Genomic DNA, 22,780 nt, shown 5'->3' with positions numbered 1-22,780 from the left:
GCTGGCAGGTTGTGGAGGGAGACAGAGCAGAGTACAGAGGTGCTTGGGGAGAAGTGATCACCCGGGCAGGGAGTCATCTGGCTTAGAGAAAAGCTGACCTCTGAGGCTTCAACTCACCACACATTCAAAACAGTGTCTGTGCCTCCTCCTCCCCCCCACCTTCACTGCCTTTCCCCAGGCAGCACATTGGCACTGGGACTTGAGCAAGGGACAGGTGGGAACCACCCACTGGCACAGGTGGGCTGTCACAGGCTGTCACAGGTGGGGATGGCACTGGATAAATGGACATGCTTCCCAGGCCACCCCCACACCTGTCCCTGCACACACACACACATGCACACATATATGCACTCAAAAACACAAGTCCCACTCCTGTCCCACAAGGCATCAACTGCAGTGACAATCTGGCTTTCTGAGGGCAGGGGGAGCTTTGCCTTCACCTTTGATATGCCCAGGCTTCCAGGCAGTGTCACTCAGCTGAATTTCAGTTCCTGGAGGCTTGTACGCGTAGGTTACATACACAATGTGAGGGATCCATCTGCCCCTCTGAGCGGAGAGGAAGAAGGAGACAGCAAAGAAATTCCGAGAAAACAATCTAGTGAAAGGTGGCCTTGTCCATGGTGTGAGGGTTGGAATGAGATGATCTTCAAGGTTCCTTCCAGTGCAAACCAATCTATGATTTTATCACCAAGACACTGACCTGTGCCATCCCAATCCCACATGTTCCACATGATCCCAGTTTCCTCACCTCCTTGAAGACGGCCTCTGAGCCACAGCAGACCTTTCTTGTCTTCTGGGTGAAGCCTTGAGAAGTAGAGAGGAGGCGTAAGGTGCTGTCAGGGGAAGGCAGCCCCCGGCCCTAAATCCCCAACCCCCCACCCTCCCGGCCACCCGGAGCCCACCTCGGAAGCTGAGATGGACCTGCCGCTCGCCATGGCCCGGCAGCTGGGAGAGCCGCCGGACACCAACGCTGAGCGCCATGGAGCTGCTGGTGGGCCCTGCTGCCTCTCGCTCAGCCGTGCAGCGCCCAGAGTGACTCAACCCTGACTCACCCAGCCGGTCCGGCCAGACACTCCACACCCCAGTGGCCCATGGGCTGGGCAGCCCCTGCTGAGGGACACAGGGAGGAGGGGGAAGCCCTGGCTGTACTGCTTCCCTCCCTCAACCCACGGCCCCAGGCTGAGACCCCCAGCACCTCTGCTGGCTGAGAGAGCCCTGGTGTGAAAAATGCGTATTTTATGATTGGCTTTTCGCAAATATTAAAATGAATATTAGATGTGTTGTGTTAGAAAGTAATGCTGTATTAATTCTCTTAAATAGTGTGTTAAATATTGTTTTAGGTTATAACAAAATGTTAAAATAGAAACTATGCTATGTAGGATACTTTTTTTAAAGAAAGGACTTGCAGTGAGCTAGCAGCCACAGGACACCTGAATCTCTCAGAGAAACAGAATTTATTGCCCTCTTATCAGAAAAAATTAACTTCTTCCTGCCCCGAAGGCGCTGTTAGGATTAGGAGGAAGAAGGCAACGATGACCAGACAGAATCCTGTGTTTGAATGGAATTTATGCATCATGTATGAACTGTATGACTATGCAACAGGCTGTTGTTTTTAAGGGTTAATCCTTTGTTAACGGGTGTCCTTTTTCAGGCTTCTGCTGCCCAGAAAAAGGTAACCGGACGTCCATAACTCTTTGTTTTTCTTGTCTCATATTGTCCTAATTCAAATTGTCCAAATTATTATTACTCTAATTGTATTACTATTTTTTATAACCATTTTATTACTATTAAACCTTTAAAATTTTAAAAACAAGTGATTAGCGTTTTTCACACTGGGCCACAGGGGACCCCCAGGGAGCACTGCAGGAAATGGCAGGAGAAGTGAAGCCATCACATGGCCATTCTTCAGCTGGTGCTTGAAAGGACACCGGCTGCTGAATTCAGAACTGAGAGACACCAGCTGCAAATACAGAGCCTTGCTCTGCTTTCAGCCCCAGCCCTGCACCTTCCCCAGCACAAAATCACAGGTCCTGTGGCTAAAACCCTCCAAAACAAACAGAGCGAGGGTGGGAAAGGGCAGCTCCGATTGTGAGGGTTGGGCTCCTCTGACATGAGGAAACAGCACATGCTCAGCAGCCTCCTGGGCAGGGGCCTGAGGTGCTACCCAGTGGAGGTAGGATGCCAGAGCACTTTGGGACAGCAGTTGCACCCCAGCTGCCGGATCTCTGCGGGGCAGGGACAAGCATCAAAATCCACAGGCAGTGCAGTGGGACAGGAGCTTCAGCTGCTCTGCAGGGCGCTGGCAAACTCACAAGGAGGGGTAGGAGGGAGACTTGGGGCACATGGTGGCAGAAGCTGGCTGTGCTCCCTGCTGCAGCCCACAGGCCTAATTCGGCTCATCCTATCTACTCGAGAGCTAATAGAGATGCCAGAGCTCTTTCAAAGCACAAATTCAGACCAGATTAAAGCAATCGAATAATCATGAGCTGAGCAGATTTTGGAGGGCATTTCTTCTTACTGAGGATCTGCTTCTCCCTCTCAGCAACCAGCAGCTAACACTTGTGATTGGAAAAATGTGTGCTAATGTCTTTACAAAGAATTTGATGAGTGAAGGTATGGGTGTTAGCTTGAAATGGGTCTTAATGTCTCTACTAACTTTGGGCAGTAGGTTTGTTGCAGACCCCAGACAATTTGGCTCCTGAAACAGACAAGTGGGTCTACACAAGCCTGAACTTCAGAACTCTGCTGTAAAATGACGGGTTCAAGGGGGGATATGGAGCAGGCGGTTCGGGAGGGTTGTACCTTCCTGGTACCTAAGCCAATGGGCAAAGGAAGAGGGCAATATGCAGTCGGGAGTTCAGGATGAAAGGAGGCTGCGGCCTGCAAATCCTTGAGAGAGAAAATTGGACTCTCTCCCTTTATTCAAATAAAGTTTCAGGACTCTTCTGTCTCCTCTGTGGACACTGGCTTTTCACAGCATGATTTTCCATACACCTCCATCCACACGTGCTATACAGAATGCTTTGCAGCAGGCCAGAGTGGCTCATTCAGCTCCACAAACACCAAGGAGTGAATCATACTTGTGTAATGCCAGTTGCTTCAAAGCAAGACCTGCAGATATTCCCTTTATTCCCCTTTTGCATAAGCACTTCCTGGACCACCTGAAAAGCAGTGCTGGGGGTGGTGGAAGCATGCTGTTGTAGGAGGATGCAGCTTTACCACTGTCCTAGCTACAGGAGCATTCTACGCTCCTCCACTTCACTTGTGATGAACTGTTGATGATGGATCATTTGGAGGAGCTGCCCAGTGCACACCCCACCACTCAGGCCTATGAGCAGGGTGTTAAATAAGAAGAGGCAAACCCTGACACAGGGCAGAGTTCCTTTTTCTTCACCCCAATGATTCAGCTGTGATAACTCCCACAGAGGAAGCACCAGCACCGTCACACCCAGCCTGAGGGGTCGTCTCTGCTAATGGGCCATAAAAGACTCAATGGGACAGCAGAATGGGCAGCTGCAACACTTTAACTATCCAGGACTCTCAAAATATCTCGTGACTCACAGCTTACCTCGCGAATTGTGAAACTTTCCGCCCTGAGGGAGGTACCGAACATCCCCACCTGAGCCTGAAAGGAATGAGAAGCATGTGTCTTTACAAACTGTGGTCCTGTCTGTAGATAAGGGCAGATGCCGATAAGTGAAAAAAACAATGGGAAAAAAACATAAATTCCAGAGGAATTCCACCTATTGACACTGTTGCTCACCCAAGGCCTTGCTAAATTCTTGGACTTAGAGAAACAGAACAGAGATACAAAGAAAAGAGGGGTGGGGGCTTGGGGTTGTGTGGTGTGCACAGCGGAAGGGGGTCTGTATTAGGCCATTAGGGAAGTTTGTACTTCTCAAGTACCTCAGCCAATGGGGAAGGAGAGAAGGAAAATTGCCTGGGAAATTAGGATAAAAAGGACGCTGCATAATTTTGAGAGACCTTATGGAAAATGCCCCATGATTTCCCCCTTCATTCATGAATAAAGCTAAAGGACTCCTCTGTTTCCTTTTCGGACATAAACCTCTGACATTGTGGATTAATTTTCCTAACAAATGAGTATATAAAATCTTTAGGCCTGTCGACTTCTGGCACCACCACTTGATAGATTTGGAGGAGGACCAGAACTTTGACAGAACTTGTACCATCACCCTGACCAACAGGGTGCCAGGTTGTATTCAGTCATTGTGGGTTAAAACCAATTTTCTCTGTATTATTGTATTTATCATAATCGCTTTGATAAATTTCAACTCTGACCTGTAATCTCTCTTAAGGTTGTTGAGTGGGGTTCATTTCACACACCAGTTGATTTTCAAACCAGAACAACCATGCAACAACAAAACATAGCAGACTTGACAGCATTTGGCACCCCTTTTGTGAGCCCAGGCAAGTGAGCGCATCAGTTTAAAACAGACAGAAAGCTCAATGTGCCGACTCCACATCCAGTCATCGGTAGAGTGGAGTGAGGAGTGCAACTTGGGCAGTTTAATGAGACACCCACACCATCAAATTATGCTGCTGCCGACTGGATCCAGTACTTGCTCAAAGCTGGTCAGAAGACAGAACCTCCCTATGGAGTTTCTGTGGCTTCCTCAAACACCTGGAGCAGTATCATCACTGCACCCACCTGAAGACAGTGCCCCATTTTTAGCAAAACTGTCCCCTGTGTATTTTAGACTTCAAAGAGGGCCATTAACCCAACCAGTCATCCAGGCAAAAAAGGCATTGTCTCCCACTGCCTGCTGGGTAGTGTGGCATAGCCTGGCATGAAATGTCACCAATATTTATTGCCACACGTGCAGGAAGCAGAAGGAACCCTCCCCACTGAGCTCCCACATGCAACAGCTTTTGATTGTTTTCAAAGCCCTGAGGCTGAAATACCTTTGGGGATCACAAGTATAAATGTGCTTGTTTAATCTTGGAGAGGGTAAAAAGACTTCTGGGGTGTTCCCTGTGCTCACTGGGAAGATAAACAAAGCCAGTGACTGGGGACCACAGACAGCATGCACAGCACATTGTCCTGAGGAAAATAACCTGACCTCTCCTCTAACTTGACAGCCATACCATCAATCTGCATTCCAGCTACACCCAGGGCAGCATGTGGCAGGAAACACATCTTTCCACCAAAGTGCCCAGCAGTTATCTGCACTTCCTCTAAAACCTGGAGCCCCAAGGGGAGTAAAAGACAGAAAACAGGCAAAATTCTGCCATCCTAGGTCAGTAGCTTCTAAATTTAGCTTCACATGGCTTTTCACATGGGCTCACACCCATGCAGCTCTTCCTACTAAGTTACAACCACAGGACTTGTGCCCCTTTTCTTGCTCACATTTCAGCCACTTACCTGTGGGTAAAGAGCATCCCCTTCAAAATCTGGTCTGCTCCCACAGTGGGAAGAACTTCCCCAGACCCCACTCAGACCTGCCTCTACCCCTTCTTGGCCTCTTCCTCCCCAAAACAGGAAAGGTCTCTTCTACCATAAATGAGTCCTATACTTGGAGATACCTCAGCTTGCTGTAGAACAGTGACTTCACTCCTTACAGGGCAGACACAGAGGACTCACTCCCTTTTGCATGGGAGCTGGCAGAGGTTTAGCAAGAAGCAGCAAAATGGGCTTCAAAATACACACACACAAAAAAACAGCCTTAGGTTTCTTGTATGCATAACAGAGAAGGAGAGCTCTGTCTACAGGCTGTAAGCAGCTGAAAACATGTGATGGATGTTCTCAACCAAAATAGCAGTTTCTCAGAGGTGACTTGGCAGTCTTCCTCCCTCTCTTCCACACCTGTAACACATTTAGGTTTCGACAGCCACTCAAGATAAAAGGTTGTTGGTTTCCTTCAAAGTCTTGAAGTGCAAGACTTAGTGTAAGAAGTGCAAGAAAATGGGATGCTGCAGGCTAGGTGTCAAGAAAGACAGTCCAGCTTTCTCTAGAGGAAGCTGGCTGCTGTGTGTGTAACCTGAGAGAACACAACATGGTCCAAATAGGTTTGAATAAAAAACTAGAATAGCTTCATCTTGGCTCAGCAGTGGTTCTGACCCCACAGCCGTTCAAGCGCAAGCTGCGTAATGGTAGACGGGGTGCAGGTTCCTCTGTCGGACATTAGAGACCGGCTGGAGACCGGCGACGCTGAGCACAGCGAACGGGAGCGGACAAACAGGGGCGTGGCACGGCACTTGGTGAGGCAGTTTGCACAGGGAGGGCAAGCAGGCAGGGTTGCAGGCTTTTACTGCTGGTAAGGTGTACTGTGTATTGTTCGCTGTGTTTCTGTCAGTTGGTAGGTTTTAGGATTCTGGTAGTAATGGTTTTTATGCAATTGAAAACTGTAGTCAGTAAGAGTGTATGCAACCAGACGGAAACCTCCAAAAAGTACGCGCCTGTCCAGACCCATTCCTGTGCGGACTGTTTGAACTTATCAGTGGTTTCAGGGGCGTTGCGGAAGAAATCTGCCTGCGGTGTGAACAGGTGAAGGATCTCCTTTTGCTGGTGGGTGAGCTTAGAGAGGAGGTTGAAAGACTAAGGACTATCAGGGAAAGTGAAAGGGAAATAGATTGGTGGAGTTCTGCCTTTCCATCCTTGAGAGAGGCCCACCAAGAGTCAGAGGACTCCCATGTCTCTCACTGTCAGACAATAGAAGGACACCTGGTAGATGGAGTGGAAATGGGTCCCTGCTTGGGGAGGTAATAATAAAAATTCCTCCTGACACCCATCCCTAAACAGGTGCCATTTCAGAATAGGCATGAGCCCCTGGATCTGGAGAGTTAAACAGATGATTTAGAAGAAAATTATCTGCCCAGTGAGCCTCCCAAATATGATTCATCCATAAGATGGATTACCATCTCTAATATCAAAAAGAAAGTAAGGGTAATTGTAGTGGGTGATTCCCTTCTGAGGGGAACAGAGGGCCCCATATGTTGACTGGACCCACCCCACAGAGAAGTCTGCTGCCTCCCTGGGGCTTGGGTACAGGATATCACTGAGACTGCCTGGGCTGATTATTACCCACTGCTAATAGTCCAGGCTGGCAGTGATGAGATTGAAAAGAGGAGTGTCAGGACAATTAAAAGAGACTTTTGGGCACTGGGACAAGTGGTTGATAGACAGGGATGCAGGTAGTTTTTCCTCAGACCCTTTGGTGGCTGAAAAAAAATGGTGAAAGGAATAGGAGAGCTCACATTATCAATAAGTGGCTCAAGGGTTGGTGTCATCAGCAGAATTTAGGATTCTTTGATCATGGGGCAACTTTTACAACACCTGGCCTGCTGGAACCAGATGGGCTCATCTCTCTAAGTGCAGAAGGTTTGTAGCTCATGAACTGGCAGAACTTGAGAGGGCTTTAAACTAGGTTTGAAAGGGGAAGGGGATGCAGCTGGGCTGTCTGGAAGCAGGCCCAAAGGTGGTAAGCCTGAGTTAGGAGTGGAATCAGCAGCCCAGCTGAGGTGCATGTATACCAGTGCACGCAGCATGGGTAACAAACAAGAAGAGCTGGATGCCATGGTCCAACAGCAGAACTATGATGCAATTGCCATCACAGAAACGTGGTGGGATGACTCACATGGCTGGAGCACTGCAGTGGATGGCTATGAGCTCTTCAGGAGAGACAGGAAAGGGAGAAGAGGTGGAGGGGTGACCCTTTATATTAGGGAGGCTTTTGTTGCCATAGGTATTGAAACTAATGAGATGAAGTTGAATGACTATGAGTGAGAATTAGGGGGAAGGCCAACAAGGCTGACATCCTACTGGGAGTCTGTTATCGTCCACCCAACCAGAAAGAAGAGGTGGACAACTTATTCTATAAACAGCTAGAGTTTCAGGTTCATCAGCCCTTGTTCTTGTAGGAGACTTCAACTTGCCAGACATCTGCTAGGAACTTAATACAGCTGAAAAATGCAGCCCAGGAAATTTTTAGAGTTTGTGGAGGACAACTTTTTGTCGCAGCCGGTGGGTGAGCCCACTGGGGAGGGGCTATGTTAGATCTGCTGTTTGCAAATGGAGGTGGGCTGGGGGGAGATGTGGTGGTTGGAGGCCGCTTGGGGCACAGTGATCATGAAATGATAGAATTCTAGATATTCTAGAATTCTAGATATTTGGTGAAATGAGGAGGAACACCAATAAGACTTTTACGCTGGACTTACGGAGGGAAGACTTTGGCCTATTTAGAGAGTTCCTTAGGAAGCAGCCCTTAAAAAGAAAGGACTTCAGGAAAGGTGTGTGTGCTTTGAAACAGAGATCTTGAGGGCAGAGGAACATACTGTCCCTATGTGCCAAAAGATGAGTTGACAAGGCAAATGTCCAGCCTGGATGGGCAAGGAGGTTTTGGAGGAGCTTAGGAATAAAAAGAAGATGTATCATCTTTGGAAGGAGGGTCAGGTCTCTCAGGAAGTATTTAAGGGGGCTGCTAGAGCATGTAGGAAAAAAAATAGAGCGGTCAAAGGTCAGTTTGAACTTAAAATGGGAACTTCTGTAAAAAATAATAAAAAATGTTTTTACAAATATACCCATTGTAAAAGGAAGGGTAATACCAACCTTTGTTCTTTATTAGATGCAGAAGGGAACTTAATAACTGCAGACTAAGAGAAGGCAGAAGTGCTTAACACCTTCTTTGTCTCAGTTTTTAGTGAGAAGACATCTTGCCTTCAGGACAACTGTCCTCTTGGGTTGGTTGATGGTATCAGGGAGCAGAATGGTCCCCCCACTATCTAAGAGGAGGCAGTCAGAGAACTGCTGAGCTGCTTGGATATTCATAAATCCATGGAACCAAATGGGATCCATCCCAGGTGATGAGGGAGCTGGCAGATGAGCTTGCCAAACCACCCTCCATCATTTACCAGCAGTCCTGGCTCACTGGTGAGGTTCCAGATGACTGGAAGCTGGCCAATGTGACCCCTGTTCACAAGGGTGGGAAGGAGGATCCTGGTAATTATAGGCCAGTCAGCCTGACCTCAGTACCCTGTAAGGTAATGGAACAGGACTGCCAGTGTACCAGACCCAGCCAGCAGGGGTTTAGGAGGGGTAGGTCATGTTTGACCAACCTGGTCTCCTTTTATGACCAGGTGACCCTGCTGGTGGATGCAGGAAAGGCTATGGATGTTGATGTGTACCCGGCCTTCAGCAAGGCCTTTGACACTGTCTCCCACAGCACACTCCTGGAAAAGCTGCAGCCCATGGCTGGGACAGGAGCACTCTGTGCTGGGTTCAGAACTGGCTGCATGGCTGGCCCAGAGAGTGGGTCTGGCTCTGTGCTGGAGCCAGTCCTGTTCAATATTTTTATTGACAACATGGATGAGGGTATTCAGTCTCTCATTAGTGAACCTGCAGACGACTCTAAGCTGGGAGCGGGGAGTGTGTGTCCATCTGTTGGAAGGTAGGATGGCTCTGCAGAGAGACCTGGAATGGTTGGATGGATGGGCAGACTCCAGGATGAAGTTTAATAAATCCAAGTGCCCAGTCCTGCATTTTGGCCACAATAACCCCCTGCAATGCTATGGGCTGGGGATGGTGTGGCTGGACAGTGCCCAGGCAGAAAGGGACCTGGGGGTGCTGGTCCACAGCCAGCTGAACATGAGCCAGCAGAGTGCCCAGGTGGCCAAGAAGGCCAATGGCTCCTGGCCTTGATCAGGAATGGTGTGGCCAGCAGGAGCAGGGAGGTCATTCTGCCCCTATACTCAGCACTGGTGAGGCCCCACCTCGAGTGCTGTGCCCAGTTCTGGCCCCTCAGCTTGAGAAGGACGTTGAGATGCTTGAGCGTGTCCAGAGGAGGCAACAAGGCTGGAGAGGGGCTGGGAACACAAACCCTGTGAGTAGCCAGAGGGAGCTGGGGGTGCTCAGCCTGGAGGAGACTCAGGGGTGACCTTACCACTGTCTACAATTTCCTGAAAGGTGGCTGTAGCCAGGTGGGGGTCGTTCTCTTTCTCCAGCCAACAACTGACAGAACTAGAGGACACAGTCATAAGCTGAACCAAGGGAAATATAGGTTAAGATATTAGTAAAAATTTTTTTACAGAAAGAGTGAAAAAGTTCTGGAATGGCCTGCCCGGGGAGATGGTGCAGTCACCATCCCTGGATGTGTTTAAAAAAAGACTGCATGTGGCACTCGGTGCCAGGGTTTAGTTGAGGTGTTGGGGCATGGGTTGGACTCAATGATCTTGAAGGTCCCTTCCAACCTAGTAATTCTGTGAATTCTGTGAATTAAACCCCAAGTTCTGCCTTCACTCAAGCTTGTAACTTAAGTTCCAGGGCCTGGATCACAGATGCAGTCTGCCAATGTATTCTCACCATCTTCTGGTTTATCTTCTGGTTTATCTGGTTTATGCAAATTCTTTTGCAACTTCACAGTAAAGGAACATTTTATATTGCTGCAGGAAAGGGCTGTGGGATTCAGCAGTCCTAGTGATTTAAGGGGAACAAAATTAACAATGACAGACAACTGGCTCGCCTTTTTTTTTGGATCTCACTGAACCTAGGCTCACTCAGATACTGAAACACCATCATCCACATTGCTGGAAGACAAAGGGAAAATCCAGGAAGGAAATAAGAGTCCAGACAAGTTATCTAAGTCAAAGTAGAATATTTATTTATGTAACTGAAAAGTGTTGACACTTCTAGTGCAATGACAAGCCCAAGTTTCTTTATCTCTATTTGGAAATGAACCATCTTCCTCAAAACATTTGTGCTTTGTGATCATGTGCCTGTGCAACAGTCCCCAGATGATGTAATTCACACTTCACACTACTGAGGTGGCACCTCCTTGGAGTTCCACAGATAAGTTACTTGTTCATTTTTTAACTTGTGCAATATAAAGAAATCATTCAAAGCATCTTCATTTCAGTGTTTCCAACTGCAGGATTTTTAAAGTCACATTAATGTGACTCATTAATCTCACCCCAATTCCATTAATTAATGATTAGTTCTCATTTAACCCCCAAAAATAAGCGAAGTGCAGTGTTCTTGAACTTTAACAATGGCTACAAGCAGGAGTTCATCACAGAAAGAAATTTTGCTAATAGAAAAATGTGATTAAAAAGAACACAGAAAGGTCACTGAAACATAAAAAAATATATTGGCACTTTATGAAGACCACAGGAACTACCTCAGGCATCCAACCAGCAGTCTTTGGTCACATTCGTTTCAATGGCAGTTTGATAAAAGACACCTAACAAGGAGCACATGGTGTCATTACAGCAAATACAGGTGTAACACTTCTATCACCAGGCTCAGCACTAGAGCAGCTCAGTTCAGAGGCCTACCCTGATAGCGAGCAGCGGACGGGCTGTGTCAAGCAACTACCTGCGGTGTGATGTGTCACAAACTGTTGCTGTTACAAGGTAGAAAACCAACAAGGTCAATCTTTCTGTGAGAAAAACTTCCAGCACTTGGAGGTTTTTCTGTATTTACGTTTCTTCCAATAGAAATCTTTGAAAGACCAAAGACTCAGCGTAAGCAGGTGAAAGAATTGGTGCGACTGGTGCAATCTCAAGGCACTGAGCACCCACAGTGTGTAAGGGAAAGTGTGGCTGCAGGCAGCTCTCCCTCACCCCAGTGCTACAGGTAGCCAGGGCTAGCCTGAATCTACATCACCTTGATTTCTGGCAGTTTCAGGGGGGGGGCCACCCTGCCATTCATTGTATGACATTAGCTGCTTGGGCACTTCAGCCACAACCATCTGGGAAAGTGCTTCCCAGGGAGCCTGAAAAGAGAATGGGGAGAATAAATCAGAAATACCACGAAGAAGAGATTTGGTAGCCTAATGAAACACTCTCTTAGAGAATTTGGAACACCTGCCCTGCTCATTCTGTTTTAAGAATTGCTTGCTACAGCTTTAGGAGCACTTCCAGTCAGTCTCAGTGAGCGCTGCTGATGAAAACCGCTTGTTCTCACCTCAACCTCAGAGTCACACAGCCTTTATGTGGCCACAGTCTGAGTGAAAAACTGCCCCAGCCACTAGCAATGTCTCTCATTTTGGGTTTTCATTTGAATCACTCAAGCCAACTGACCATGCAAAATGTGGGAACACCAATCCCAACAGTAGAAGTCAGGGAGCTGGTGAGTGACTGGACTGCTTTCAACAGCAGGGAAGACTGACCTCAACTTCAATCGCTCATGGGCCTCAACATGAGAGACTGACAGTATGATCTCAGTTCTTTGCCTAGATGTTCGTATCCCAGGACAGAGAACACCCCCTTTAATCCTGCAGTAGGCAAGAGATAGTATGCAAAATCAATTATACAATGAAGGCTCTCAAGAATGGCAAGACAGCAAGACACAGCTTTGAACACAGAAGCCAACATCTCAACTCTCACTGGAAACAAGCAGCACAGGCATGCCCTCTGAGCATGCAGCTCGCTGCCTTGTCAAGACCATGGTCATTTTTAGGATGCATATATCCTGGCAATGGCACTCTTCTGAATTTAAAAAAAACACAGATTTTTGAACTGTTGGAAAGGCACAAACTGGACAATGTCCCATGCAGCTGGCTCTCCTGTCACAGATTTCAGACCACCACTGTCTTCATCAAGGAACTCCATTGCTTTAAAATTGGCTTCACCAACACCAACAATGATAATGGACATGGGCAGCTTAGAGGCATTAACAATGGCTTGCCGAGTTTGGTCTAGATCAGTGATTTCTCCATCTGTGATGATCAGCAAGATTCAGTATTGCTGAAAAACATGAGAAAGCATACAGTTAGGTATTTCAACACCAGAGCTCACATAACTAAAGGTAGATAGAGCACTCCCTAATGCTAAGAAAGAATTCAAATGTTGCTGTGCATGAGACAAAACCAGAACATTAAAGAAACTTATGTTCCTTCACATTTTTTCCTATGCCTGATGATTTTCATTGTGCACCACCAATATTCTCTGTACAAGAAAAAAGAGAAAGGATTAAGTTCAATTTATAAAGAACAGTTACATCAATTGGCAAAAAGTATTGGAATAATATTCCAATATTACCGGATGGAATGTGTCTGGGATCATCCGGCCCTCGCTGCTTGACCAGAGGCAGCAGCTGTGGTGTTTCACCACAGAGATCCCTCTGGCTGTCTGGATATTGCAGCTAGACACTGAGAACAAGTCCAGGCTGGTAAGAACTCAGCTTTCCCTCTGGTGAAAGTCCTTAGGCTAGGTGAAGAAGAAAGGAGTGGATTCTACCGCAGGGTTTAATCCAGAGCTTTATTCCAGGGTCTCAGATCTCTGAATCTTAGTAACAGCTACAGTAGAATCCTGGGTCCATGGTCCCAGGTCCTTTTAAGCCCAGGGGGAGGGGGAAGGGTGAGGATAGGTGAGCTACCAACCAGGTGGGAGAGGGCGAGTCTCAGAGGACAATGACACTTAGACAGGCCAATGGCCCAGGGCTGAGAGGAATCTTTTGAACTTCTGCCAATCACACGACACCCTTGCTGGAATGTTAAACTTGACTGTCATCACTTAGGAAGAGGCTCTGTCTCCACATATTAAAAACACACCTCTTGGGAGTTCACAAGGCTTATAATCACCACCTGATGAGTACATTACTAGGACTGAATTTTCCCACCAGTTTTTGTCCATGTAGTGTGGGTTGCTAGGGTCCGGATAGGTGTTTTATTTAGCTTCATGACACGGTAACTGGGAATTGAATTTAAAGTGAATGCAAGAGGTTGGTTGCATTCATGGAGCCTAAGTGATGGAATTCTTGTGGCTCCCTTTTCGGCACTGGTAACTTTCTTGCCCAAACCTGCCAAACCAGTAAAGGATTGTCAGCAGGATAGCGGCCAGGAGAAGGTGCGAGTAGGTTCACTTCATTTAAAGCATGCCACATTTCGTTTGGGAACTCTGAGGATTTAAAGGGAACTCCTACCAGGCAAGTTGACAGGGGGTCAGAGGCTGTTGCTGTGGAGAGACAAATGTGATCTTGTCCAAGGGCTCTGGCCAAGGCGGTCCATACGTTTGCTTTGGGCTGAGGGACTATCCAGGAGATCGCTGGAGAAATGATGGCAAGTAGGACGAGGAGCAGGCTCGGTCTCATGGCGTCTTGAGACTGCACACGAACAGAGGGATCTAAACCGGTAAAAGGGAACTTAAGACAAACATATATTACAAATTATTCCAGATAGGAGGCTTAAATGGAATTTCCTCCAGAGGACGCACACGGCGTTTCCTTCTCCAGGCAGCATTAGCAACCTGGGGCACTTCTGAAGATTTCTCTGAGACTTTGGGAACATAGGGCCTTACCCATTTGGAAGGAACCCACTTTAAACCAGAGGGGGTGGACACACAGGCGTATCCACGTCCCCACGTAACCAATTTGTAAGGTCCCACCGTTTTCCAAGTCTCAGGGTCCTTTACTAAGACCGGAGGCTTTTCTTTCATCAGCATATGACTGCTCCCCCCAAAGTGGCGTAGGATGGGCGGATTCAGGCTGTCAAAAGAACAGTTCAGAAAATTGATTGTGAACAGCGCCCTAGACAACCGGATGTGGGGAGGTTCCACCTTCAGAACCTGCTGTTGCTGCTCCAGGACTCTTTTAATATCACGGTGAGTCCTGTCTACTATGGCTTGACCTGTAGGGGAGTAGGGGATGCCAGTTTTGTACTCTACTCCCCATTGCTGCAGGAAGCTCCCGAATTCCTTGGACTTGTAGGCAGGCCCATTATCAGTTTTCAACTCCTTGGGGATGCCCATGAAAGAAAAAGCCTGTAAGAGGTGCTTAATGGCATCGATAGATGATTCTCCTGTGTGGGCAGAAGCATAGACTGCTCCAGAAAATGTATCTACACTAACATGAATGTATTTCTGCCGTCCAAATGACTGTATGTGTGTAACATCTGTTTGCCACAGTTCACAGCTGTTCAATCCCCTTGGGTTTGCTCCCGTACTCACTGTAGGGAGTGCATGTTGTTGGCAATTTGGGCATGTGTGCACAATCGCTTTGGGCTGTTCTCGAGTGATGTGAAACTGACGAACTAGACCAGGTGCATTTTGGTAGAAAAGCTGGTGGCTGATTTTTGCCTGTTCAGAAACATTTGGGAGAGTGGCCATCACTGCAGGTGCAGCAAGAGCATCTGCTCTTCTGTTGCCATCAGTGATAAACCCGGGCAAGTCAGTGTGTGACCTGACGTGCATCACATAAAATGGTTGCTCTCTGTGAGTGACTAGCTTTACAAGTTTTGAGAGCAATTCGAAAAGTGCGATGTTAGACACCTCTTGCAGTATTGCTTGATCTGCCCTGGATACTACTCCTGCCACGTATGCAGAATCTGTAATCAGGTTGAATGGTTCTGAGAACTTTTCAAAAGCCCTAACAACTGCAGCCAATTCCGCAACCTGAGGCGAACCTTCCACCTCAGCAATGTCCGTCTCCCACTGCTGGGTTTGAGGATCCTTCCAAGTCATAACGGACTTGTGGGACCTCCCGGACGCATCTGTAAAGACAGTCAGAGCCTTTTTTAAAGGTCTCCTACTTAGAGCACTCCTCAATTTCAGAGTGAATTGAACATCTTGTTCGAACATTTTGTGGGCAGGCCACTGGACAGAAATTTGTCCTGAGTAGGAATCTAGAGCAAACTGCAACAAAAAAGTACTAGAGACAAAGAGTACTACTAAATAAACACAGCTGCATACAAAATTCACTGATAGGTGCTGTTTTACTGACTGGTGTTCAGAAAGGCTAGAGATATTTAAAATCCCTGCAGTATAACTCAAAAAGCCTTGGTTCCTTTTTTATGAATAATTTCATTTAGGTGTGTCTAATTAGAAGTATTAGAAATCTCAAAACACAGCAGTGATAAATAACATGAGATGTTCTAGAGGTAAGAGGAAGAGAAGAATGGCTTTTCCAGAAAGAAAGGAGTACCTCAAACCAATGCCTTAGTGTGGTAAAGTGTTTAAAATTTCTATCGTTTTCCAGAAGCTGAAGTTTAGTACCTGGTTCTGAAATGAGCAACTGCTGTTTTATAGCAGCTATTTACAGACTTAAAAGGAGGCAAACACAATGAAAATAAGAGAAAACTGAATTTCCAATTCCAAAGCACAGTTAACACAAATTGCTGTACCCAATTGGTGACTCTTTATTTAAATAGCTAGGTTTAAATCTGAAAGAAAAAGTAGAGATATTTAACACATTACAAGGAAGATTTCCCCAAAGTGCTGGGAAAGTTAAAAAATACCCTCAGAAATGCAAGAAATGGATCTCCTTAGCCCAAGTGCCTCACAGCGTGGGAAATGTATTTGACAGACATACACACATTAAGTAGCACCAAAAATACTGACACAGCTCAGTGATAAAACAAGTAGCACAGTATACGTCAAAATTCTTTCTGATTGGTCTGTCAGAATAAAATCAGCTAAAATCTATCAGTACATCCAAGTCCTTCATTCTTAAGCAAAACAAATCAAGTTTTAAAGAAATGAAGTAAAATTTGAACAGCAACCATTGCCACAGCAGCACACAAAGGAGCCCATGGCCATAGAGAAGCACAGATGCTCTGCAATCAGCACACTGATTGAACAGCGCTCAGACTCCATGCCACTATGGTGGGACAGATAGTCAAGCCCTCTGGTAGCTTCTTAGCGGCTTTTTCTCGACATTCTTGAGAGCAAAATTGTTCAGCACAAAACTATTCTATGTGCATGCTCTACAGGTGACAGAGCTTGGTAAAAGAGATTAGAGCAAGGCAACTGCTGCCTCAGTCCAACTGAACAGCCAACCCAGCACCCCTGTACAATGCAACAGTAAGTACAGTGCCAGCAAACGGGGAGGGAAATAAATATCACTTGAGCAATGAAACTAATGTGTCTACCCAGTATAGGTTCGTATCAGTATGCACCAAGAGAGCATCAACATGGTCTCTGTAGTCTGACAACAGAAGACCAAACTTGTGATTCAAAGGAAGGAAGATAACATCAATTTACTATTCCATTCTATTCAACCATCAACATGGAAAACAGAAACATCAACCCAGATCCACAGTAAAGACCTTGCACTTACTGCAGTGGTTCCTTGTTGCAGCAAGTGTGCTGCAAACCTTGCCACGTGATTTATAATAGGAGAGAAGTTGGTAGGATCTGCAGCAGAATCTGGTGGTAGGTATCCACTATTCCTTGGATCTCTACAACACAAGGAAGGAAAGCTGCCACAAAAGCCCACAATTCCTCCAGTCATTGTTTTATAAGCATTACTAAACAGCATAGCCAGAAGACAACTGACACAGTTGTGAACTCCTGAAGGGAAAATAAGCAGCAGCATAACAGGAAATACAGGAAGCACAGAGATAAAAACAGTGGACATCTGCAGAGATTGGATTTGCACGTTTCTTCCCCATTCTACAATTCTTCATATCAGTCTTTGTGTCTTTAACATCAGAAAGTTCAGGATTTTAGCTTCTGAGCTGGCAGGGCTGATTGAGAAGGCTTCAAACTAGGTTTGAAGGGGGAAGGCAATAAGATCAGACTTGTTAGACATGAGCCTAGGGCTGACATGCCAGCATCAGGGGTGAAATCAAAAGCCCAGCTAAAGTGCATCTATACCCTGCTGACTTTGAAGTGTGTGAGTATCACTGGAACACACTTGTACACTTACAGAGACAAGCCAGGGTCTCTTATGGTAATAAGAGCCAAAAGGCAAACAGCAGAAAATTATCTCAAAGGAATGATGAATGTTCCTCCAGGAAGGCGATACAGCCAACAGCCCAGCTAAATGCTTTACAGCAATGCAGAGAGCACAAGCAACAGACAGGAGGACCTGGAATCCATTGGTGCTCCTAGAAAGCAACAACTTTGTGCCCTTATTGAATCTTGGTGGGTCACCCATGGGAATCCTGTCACTAGAGTATAGCTACTGATGGCTACAGGCTGTCAGGAAGGAACAGGAGAGTAAGGAGAGGTGGAGGGGTTGCCCTCTATACCAAGAGGTGGATTGAGTGTGAAGAGCAGCCATGTGGGTAAAAATCAGATAGAAAGCCTGTGGGTAAAAATTAGTGACCAAGGCAACAAAGGGAACTTCATGGTTGGGGTCCACTACAGGGTGCCTGATCAAGGGGAGCCTGTTGATGAAACCTTTCTGCTCCAGCTACGGGAGGCTCTTGTCCTGCTTGGGGACTTGAACTGTCCTGATGTCTGCTGGGAAAGTAGCACAGTGAGCTGTAGGCAATCCAGGAGACTCCAGGAATGCATGGAAGATAACTTCTTGACCCCAGTAATCAACAGCCCTGCCAGAGAGGATGCATTACTGGATCTGTTGGTCACCAACGCAAGGCAGCTAATTGGGAACACCAAGATCAGGGGCCACCTGCACTGCAGTGATCATGCATTGGTGAAATTGGCAGTCCTGAGGAATATGGGTCAGGTAAGAGTAAAATTAGGCTCCTGAAGGTTAGGAAAGCAGACTTCCAGCTCTTCAGGGAGACAGCCCGTGGATCCTCTAGGATACTGCCCTTGGGGACAAGGGAGAAGAACAGAGCTTGGCAGATTTTTAAGTAAGCCTTCCATAAAAGCTAGCAATCCCAGGAGCAAGAAATCAGGCAAGGAAGGCTAGAGAACAGTATAGCTGAGTAGGGAACTGCTGGTCAAACTGAAGGGAAAGAAACAAATGCATAGAAGTTGAAGCTAAGACAGGTCACACAGGAAGAGTATAGAGATAAAGTTTGGTTGTGTAGGGGCGGCCAAGGTGGAGCTGGAACTGAACCTGACAAAGTAGGCAAAGAGCAAAAGGAAAGGCTTCTACAGGCCCATTAACCAAAAGAGAAAAGTCAAAGGTGTTAGCCCCTGATCAACAATGCTGGAAAACTGGTAACAACAGATGAGGAGGCTGAGGTACCCAAGAGCTTTTTTGCCTCAGTCTTCAATGGCAAACTCTCTTTCCACACCTCTTGAGCGGATGGACAGCAGGATGAGGACTGGAGGAGCAAAGTCCCTCCCACTGTAAGTAAAGATCAGGTATGTGATCACCTGAGGTATCTGAAGGTACTTAAGTCTATGGGACCCATAGATGGCTTCACCAAGGACAAGTCCTCCCTGACCAACCCAGTGGCCTTGCACAGTGGCATAGCTCAGTAGACAAGGGAGGGGACAGAGATGTCATTTATATGGACTTCTGTAAAGCCTTTGACACAGATCCCCACAACATCCTTCTCTCTAAATTGGAGAGAGATGAAGCTGATGAGTGGACTGTTAGATGGATAAGAAAGTGGCTGGGCAGTCACAACCAGAGAGTAGTGGTCAATGGCTCAGAGTCCCAATGGACATTAGTGACAAGTGGGGTCCCTCAGGGGTCCATATTGGGACCAGCATTGTTTAATATCTTCATTAGTACATGAAGGGAACAAGCGTACCCTCAGCAGGCTTGCAGATGACACACCTGAAGGACAGGGCCATCCAGAGGGACCTGGACAAGTGAGAAGTGGCCCATGGGAATCTCCTGAGGTTTAACAAGCCAGATGCTGGTGCTGCATCTGGGCTGGGTAGCAGTCCCAGCACTGATCCAGACCGGGGCAGGAACAGATCCAGAGCACACCTAATGAGAAGGGTTTGGGGTGCTGATGGATGAGAGGCTGCACACGCCCGGCCGTGTGTGCTGGCACCCAGAAACCAACCATGTCCTGGGCTGCACCAAAAGAAGTGTGGGCAGCAGGTCAAGGGAGGGGATTCTGCCCCACAGTCCCCTCAGGTGAGGCCCCACCTGCAGTGCTGCATCCAGCTCTGGAGGCCTCAGTGCCAGACAGACACGAACCTGGTGGAGCCAGTCCAGAGGAGGCCACCAGGTTGATCAGGGGGATGGAGCACCTCTCTTTGCAGGAAAGGCTGAGAGAATTGGGTTTCTTCAGCCTGGAAGATAGAAGGCTTAGGGGTGACATAATTGCAGCCTTCCAGTTCCTAAGGGGGCTTACAAGAAAGATGGACAGGGACTTTTTACAAGAGCATGTAGTGACAGGACAAAGAGGAATGGATTCAAACTGAGAGTAGGTTTAGATTAGATACTTCCTTGCTGTGAGGGTGGTGAGGCACTGGAACAAGTTACCCAGAGTAGTTGTGGCTGCCCCTTGCTTGGAAGTGTTCAGGGCCAGCTGAAAAGAACTCTGAGCAACCCTGGTCTAGCAAAAGGTCGCCCTGCCCATGGCAGGGGGCTGAAAACAGATGATCTTTTACGTCCTTTCCAGTTCAAACCATTCTATGATTCTATGAAGTTGCACGAAAAATAACCTAGCAAAGGTATGCTGAAGACTGTGTTTATTCTTCCTTTCTACCTTGTCAATTTACCCTGTTTAATTGGTTATGTTCTAATTAGACAAGGTCAGAAGCTCTTGGGAACACTAACTTTTCATTTTCTTTGTGCAGAAGTTAGAAAACAATCCCTGATTGAAGATTCAACCATTTCTGTAACAGAAATGGCACTCTCTAAGGGGTTTTTTAATGCAAAATCTTTTTTCAGGTTAACCAGACAAAATTTTTTTTAAAGTCCTATTTTAGATGGTACACCCTCTTCTATGGATCCATCTAAATTGGCCTATTCCTGGTTTGTATCAATGCAGCTAAATTTGTCACTGTTTACATTGTCCATCATCAGGTTTTAGCATGGTACCACTCAAAACTGCTGCACAAGGACCCTAAAAGACCACATACCCAGATCCCAGTGAAGCAGACAAGGCTCAACTGAGAAGAAATGCTTGGATTTTAGCACTGAATTTCTAATTCCACTTTTTATTGGCCCAAGACCAGAGGAAAAAACTAAGTGAAAAATGCTCGTTCAAGAACAATTCTGTGTGACAGCATGCTGAGAGATCTCAGCCCTTAAAGGTCATGATCTAGCATTGGGAGCTGCCCTTAAATACAGCAGTGTGCTGGGGTGACCCTGGCTGGATATGAGATGCCCATCAAAGCCATTTATCACCTCACTCTTCAGCTGGACAAGGGAGAGAAAATACAATAAGGCTCATGGGTCAAGATAAGGGCAGGGAGATTGCTCAGCACCCACCGTCATAGGCAAACCAGATTTGACATGGGGAATTCAGTTGAATTATTGCTAATCAAATCAGCATAGGATTAAAAAAAGTAAAAACTAAATATTGAAAACATCTTCCCCTCACCTCCCCTCTTCTGAGGCTCAAATTCACACCCAAATTTTCTCTCTCCTCCCCCCTCAGTGGCACAGTGTTCCAGATTGCAAGGCAAGATGTATTCTATTGCCATCTGTATGGCAGTTGTCTGGTGTCAAGTGGGCAATGCTCCTTATCTCTCTTCCTGAGTGATCATAATCAACAGGGGACATCTGCTGATAAGGGGCTATTGAACGTCACCACATGACTGATAAGAACTATAACATCCCATTGTGAGATGCTCTGCCCAGAAGGAGGAGCCAAGCAGTGCCATGCAGATATAACCTGCAAGGTTCTGACACCAATACAGCTCTTCTTCACTGGACTACCCAGAGGAACAGCAGCTGCTTCTACTTCCACAGATCTGCGGAAGAAGAAGACACCCCTTTCCTACAGGACTCCCCTGCTCCAACAGAACCACGCCTGACACTCCAGGAGGACTGCAGCCCCTTTTCCAACTAGACTGCTACCAACCCTGACCCACAGGGTGTCAGGTTGTGTTCTGACTCTGACAGTGTTGTTCTGGTGTATTGCATTGTTGTATTTTATCATTTTATATTTTTTCCCTTCCCTATTAAAGAACTGTTATTTCCTGCTCCCATGTTTTTTGCCTGAGAGCCCCTTATTCATACCAATTGGGAGGGGTGGGGAGGGTTTGCATTCTCCATTTCAGGGGAGGCTCCTGTCTCCTTTAAGAGGCACCTGTCTTTCCAAACCAAGACACACAGCAAATGGGGGCTGCGGTCAGTTCACATGTCATCTCTGCTGCTCCTTCCTCACTCAGAGGAAAGTCTCTCTTCACTCCTCCCCTGCTCCAGCAAGGGGTCACTTCCACAGGAAACAATCCTCAATAAACTTCTCCCATATGAGTCCTTCCCACAAGCTGCAGATCTTTATGAGCTGCCCGTGTAGGTCCCTCCCACAAGATGCATTCATTCAGGAATAGGCTGCTCCAGGGAAGGGTGTCTACAGCCTGCTGGTGGGTATTTCCTCCCCCATGGACTCCACGGTGGAAAACTTCCTCCTCCTTCTTATTTACCAGCCTTGTTGTCTCTAGCATTGATCCTCTAATATATTCTCACTCCTTCCCTCTGATTGCTGTCGCACAGGGTTTTTTCCCCCTTCTTAAATCTGTTATCCCACCATCACTCTTGGGCTTGGTCTTTGCCAGTGATGAGCCAGTCTTGGAGCTGGCTGGCATCAGCTCCATTCGATACCAGGGACGACTCTGGCCGCTTGTCAGAGAAAGCACCCCTGTAACCCCTACTACCAAAACGTTGCCATACAAACCAAACATAACCCAAAACCACCTCATCTGAACAAGACAGCTGTGAAAAAAAGCAAGCTGTTAAGACAAACTTGAAAAGAGAGCGGCCAAACATATCCACATTGCTGGTAGAGAAACCCTGGTTTCTAACAGCCTCAGCAGATGGTAGCTCTGGAATCTCAACAAGCACAGGCAAAGGTCTGAGCTGAATCCACTGGCACCTGTAACCCAGCAGAAGTAACCAATTTGAAGCAACAAAAATTTTAGTACAGACTGACAATCAATTAAATCTAGACCCCTTCACTGAAGGTTATGGACCTTGCCTGCATCAACACATATCTGCTTTTGTCAGCATCAAGGTGGGAGTAAAGCTATATTTGCCCCATGTCTTAGTGCTGCATTTGAT

The 22,780-nt window shown here is 46.9% G+C and overlaps 2 protein-coding genes across 2 annotated transcripts in view; both read right to left on the bottom strand.

The window, feature by feature from the left end:
- The window catches only part of LOC311160841 (fer-1-like protein 4), a gene marked incomplete at both ends in the record, with an annotated part of 39,847 nt that extends 38,866 nt beyond the window's left edge, over positions 1 to 981 (bottom strand). Inside the window, 2 exons of the mRNA XM_084217952.1 lie at positions 749 to 804; positions 903 to 981. Of these exons, the coding sequence (XP_084074078.1) occupies positions 749 to 804; positions 903 to 981 (135 nt within the window). The remainder of the gene's footprint in view (positions 1 to 748; positions 805 to 902) is intronic.
- Positions 982 to 10,598: 9,617 nt separating this feature from the next.
- The window catches only part of CPNE1 (copine 1), a 43,518-nt gene continuing 31,336 nt past the window's right edge, over positions 10,599 to 22,780 (bottom strand). Inside the window, 3 exon segments of the mRNA XM_084218121.1 lie at positions 10,599 to 12,699; positions 13,877 to 14,056; positions 17,006 to 17,126. Of these exon segments, the coding sequence (XP_084074247.1) occupies positions 12,691 to 12,699; positions 13,877 to 14,056; positions 17,006 to 17,126 (310 nt within the window). The 3' untranslated portion in view covers positions 10,599 to 12,690.

Source organism: Fringilla coelebs (genome assembly GCF_963513975.1).
Source record: "Fringilla coelebs genome assembly, chromosome: 18".
Classification (NCBI taxonomy): domain Eukaryota; kingdom Metazoa; phylum Chordata; class Aves; order Passeriformes; family Fringillidae; genus Fringilla; species Fringilla coelebs.
Note: the sequence above shows the minus strand (reverse complement) of the source record. Positions and strands in the feature narration are given on the sequence as shown.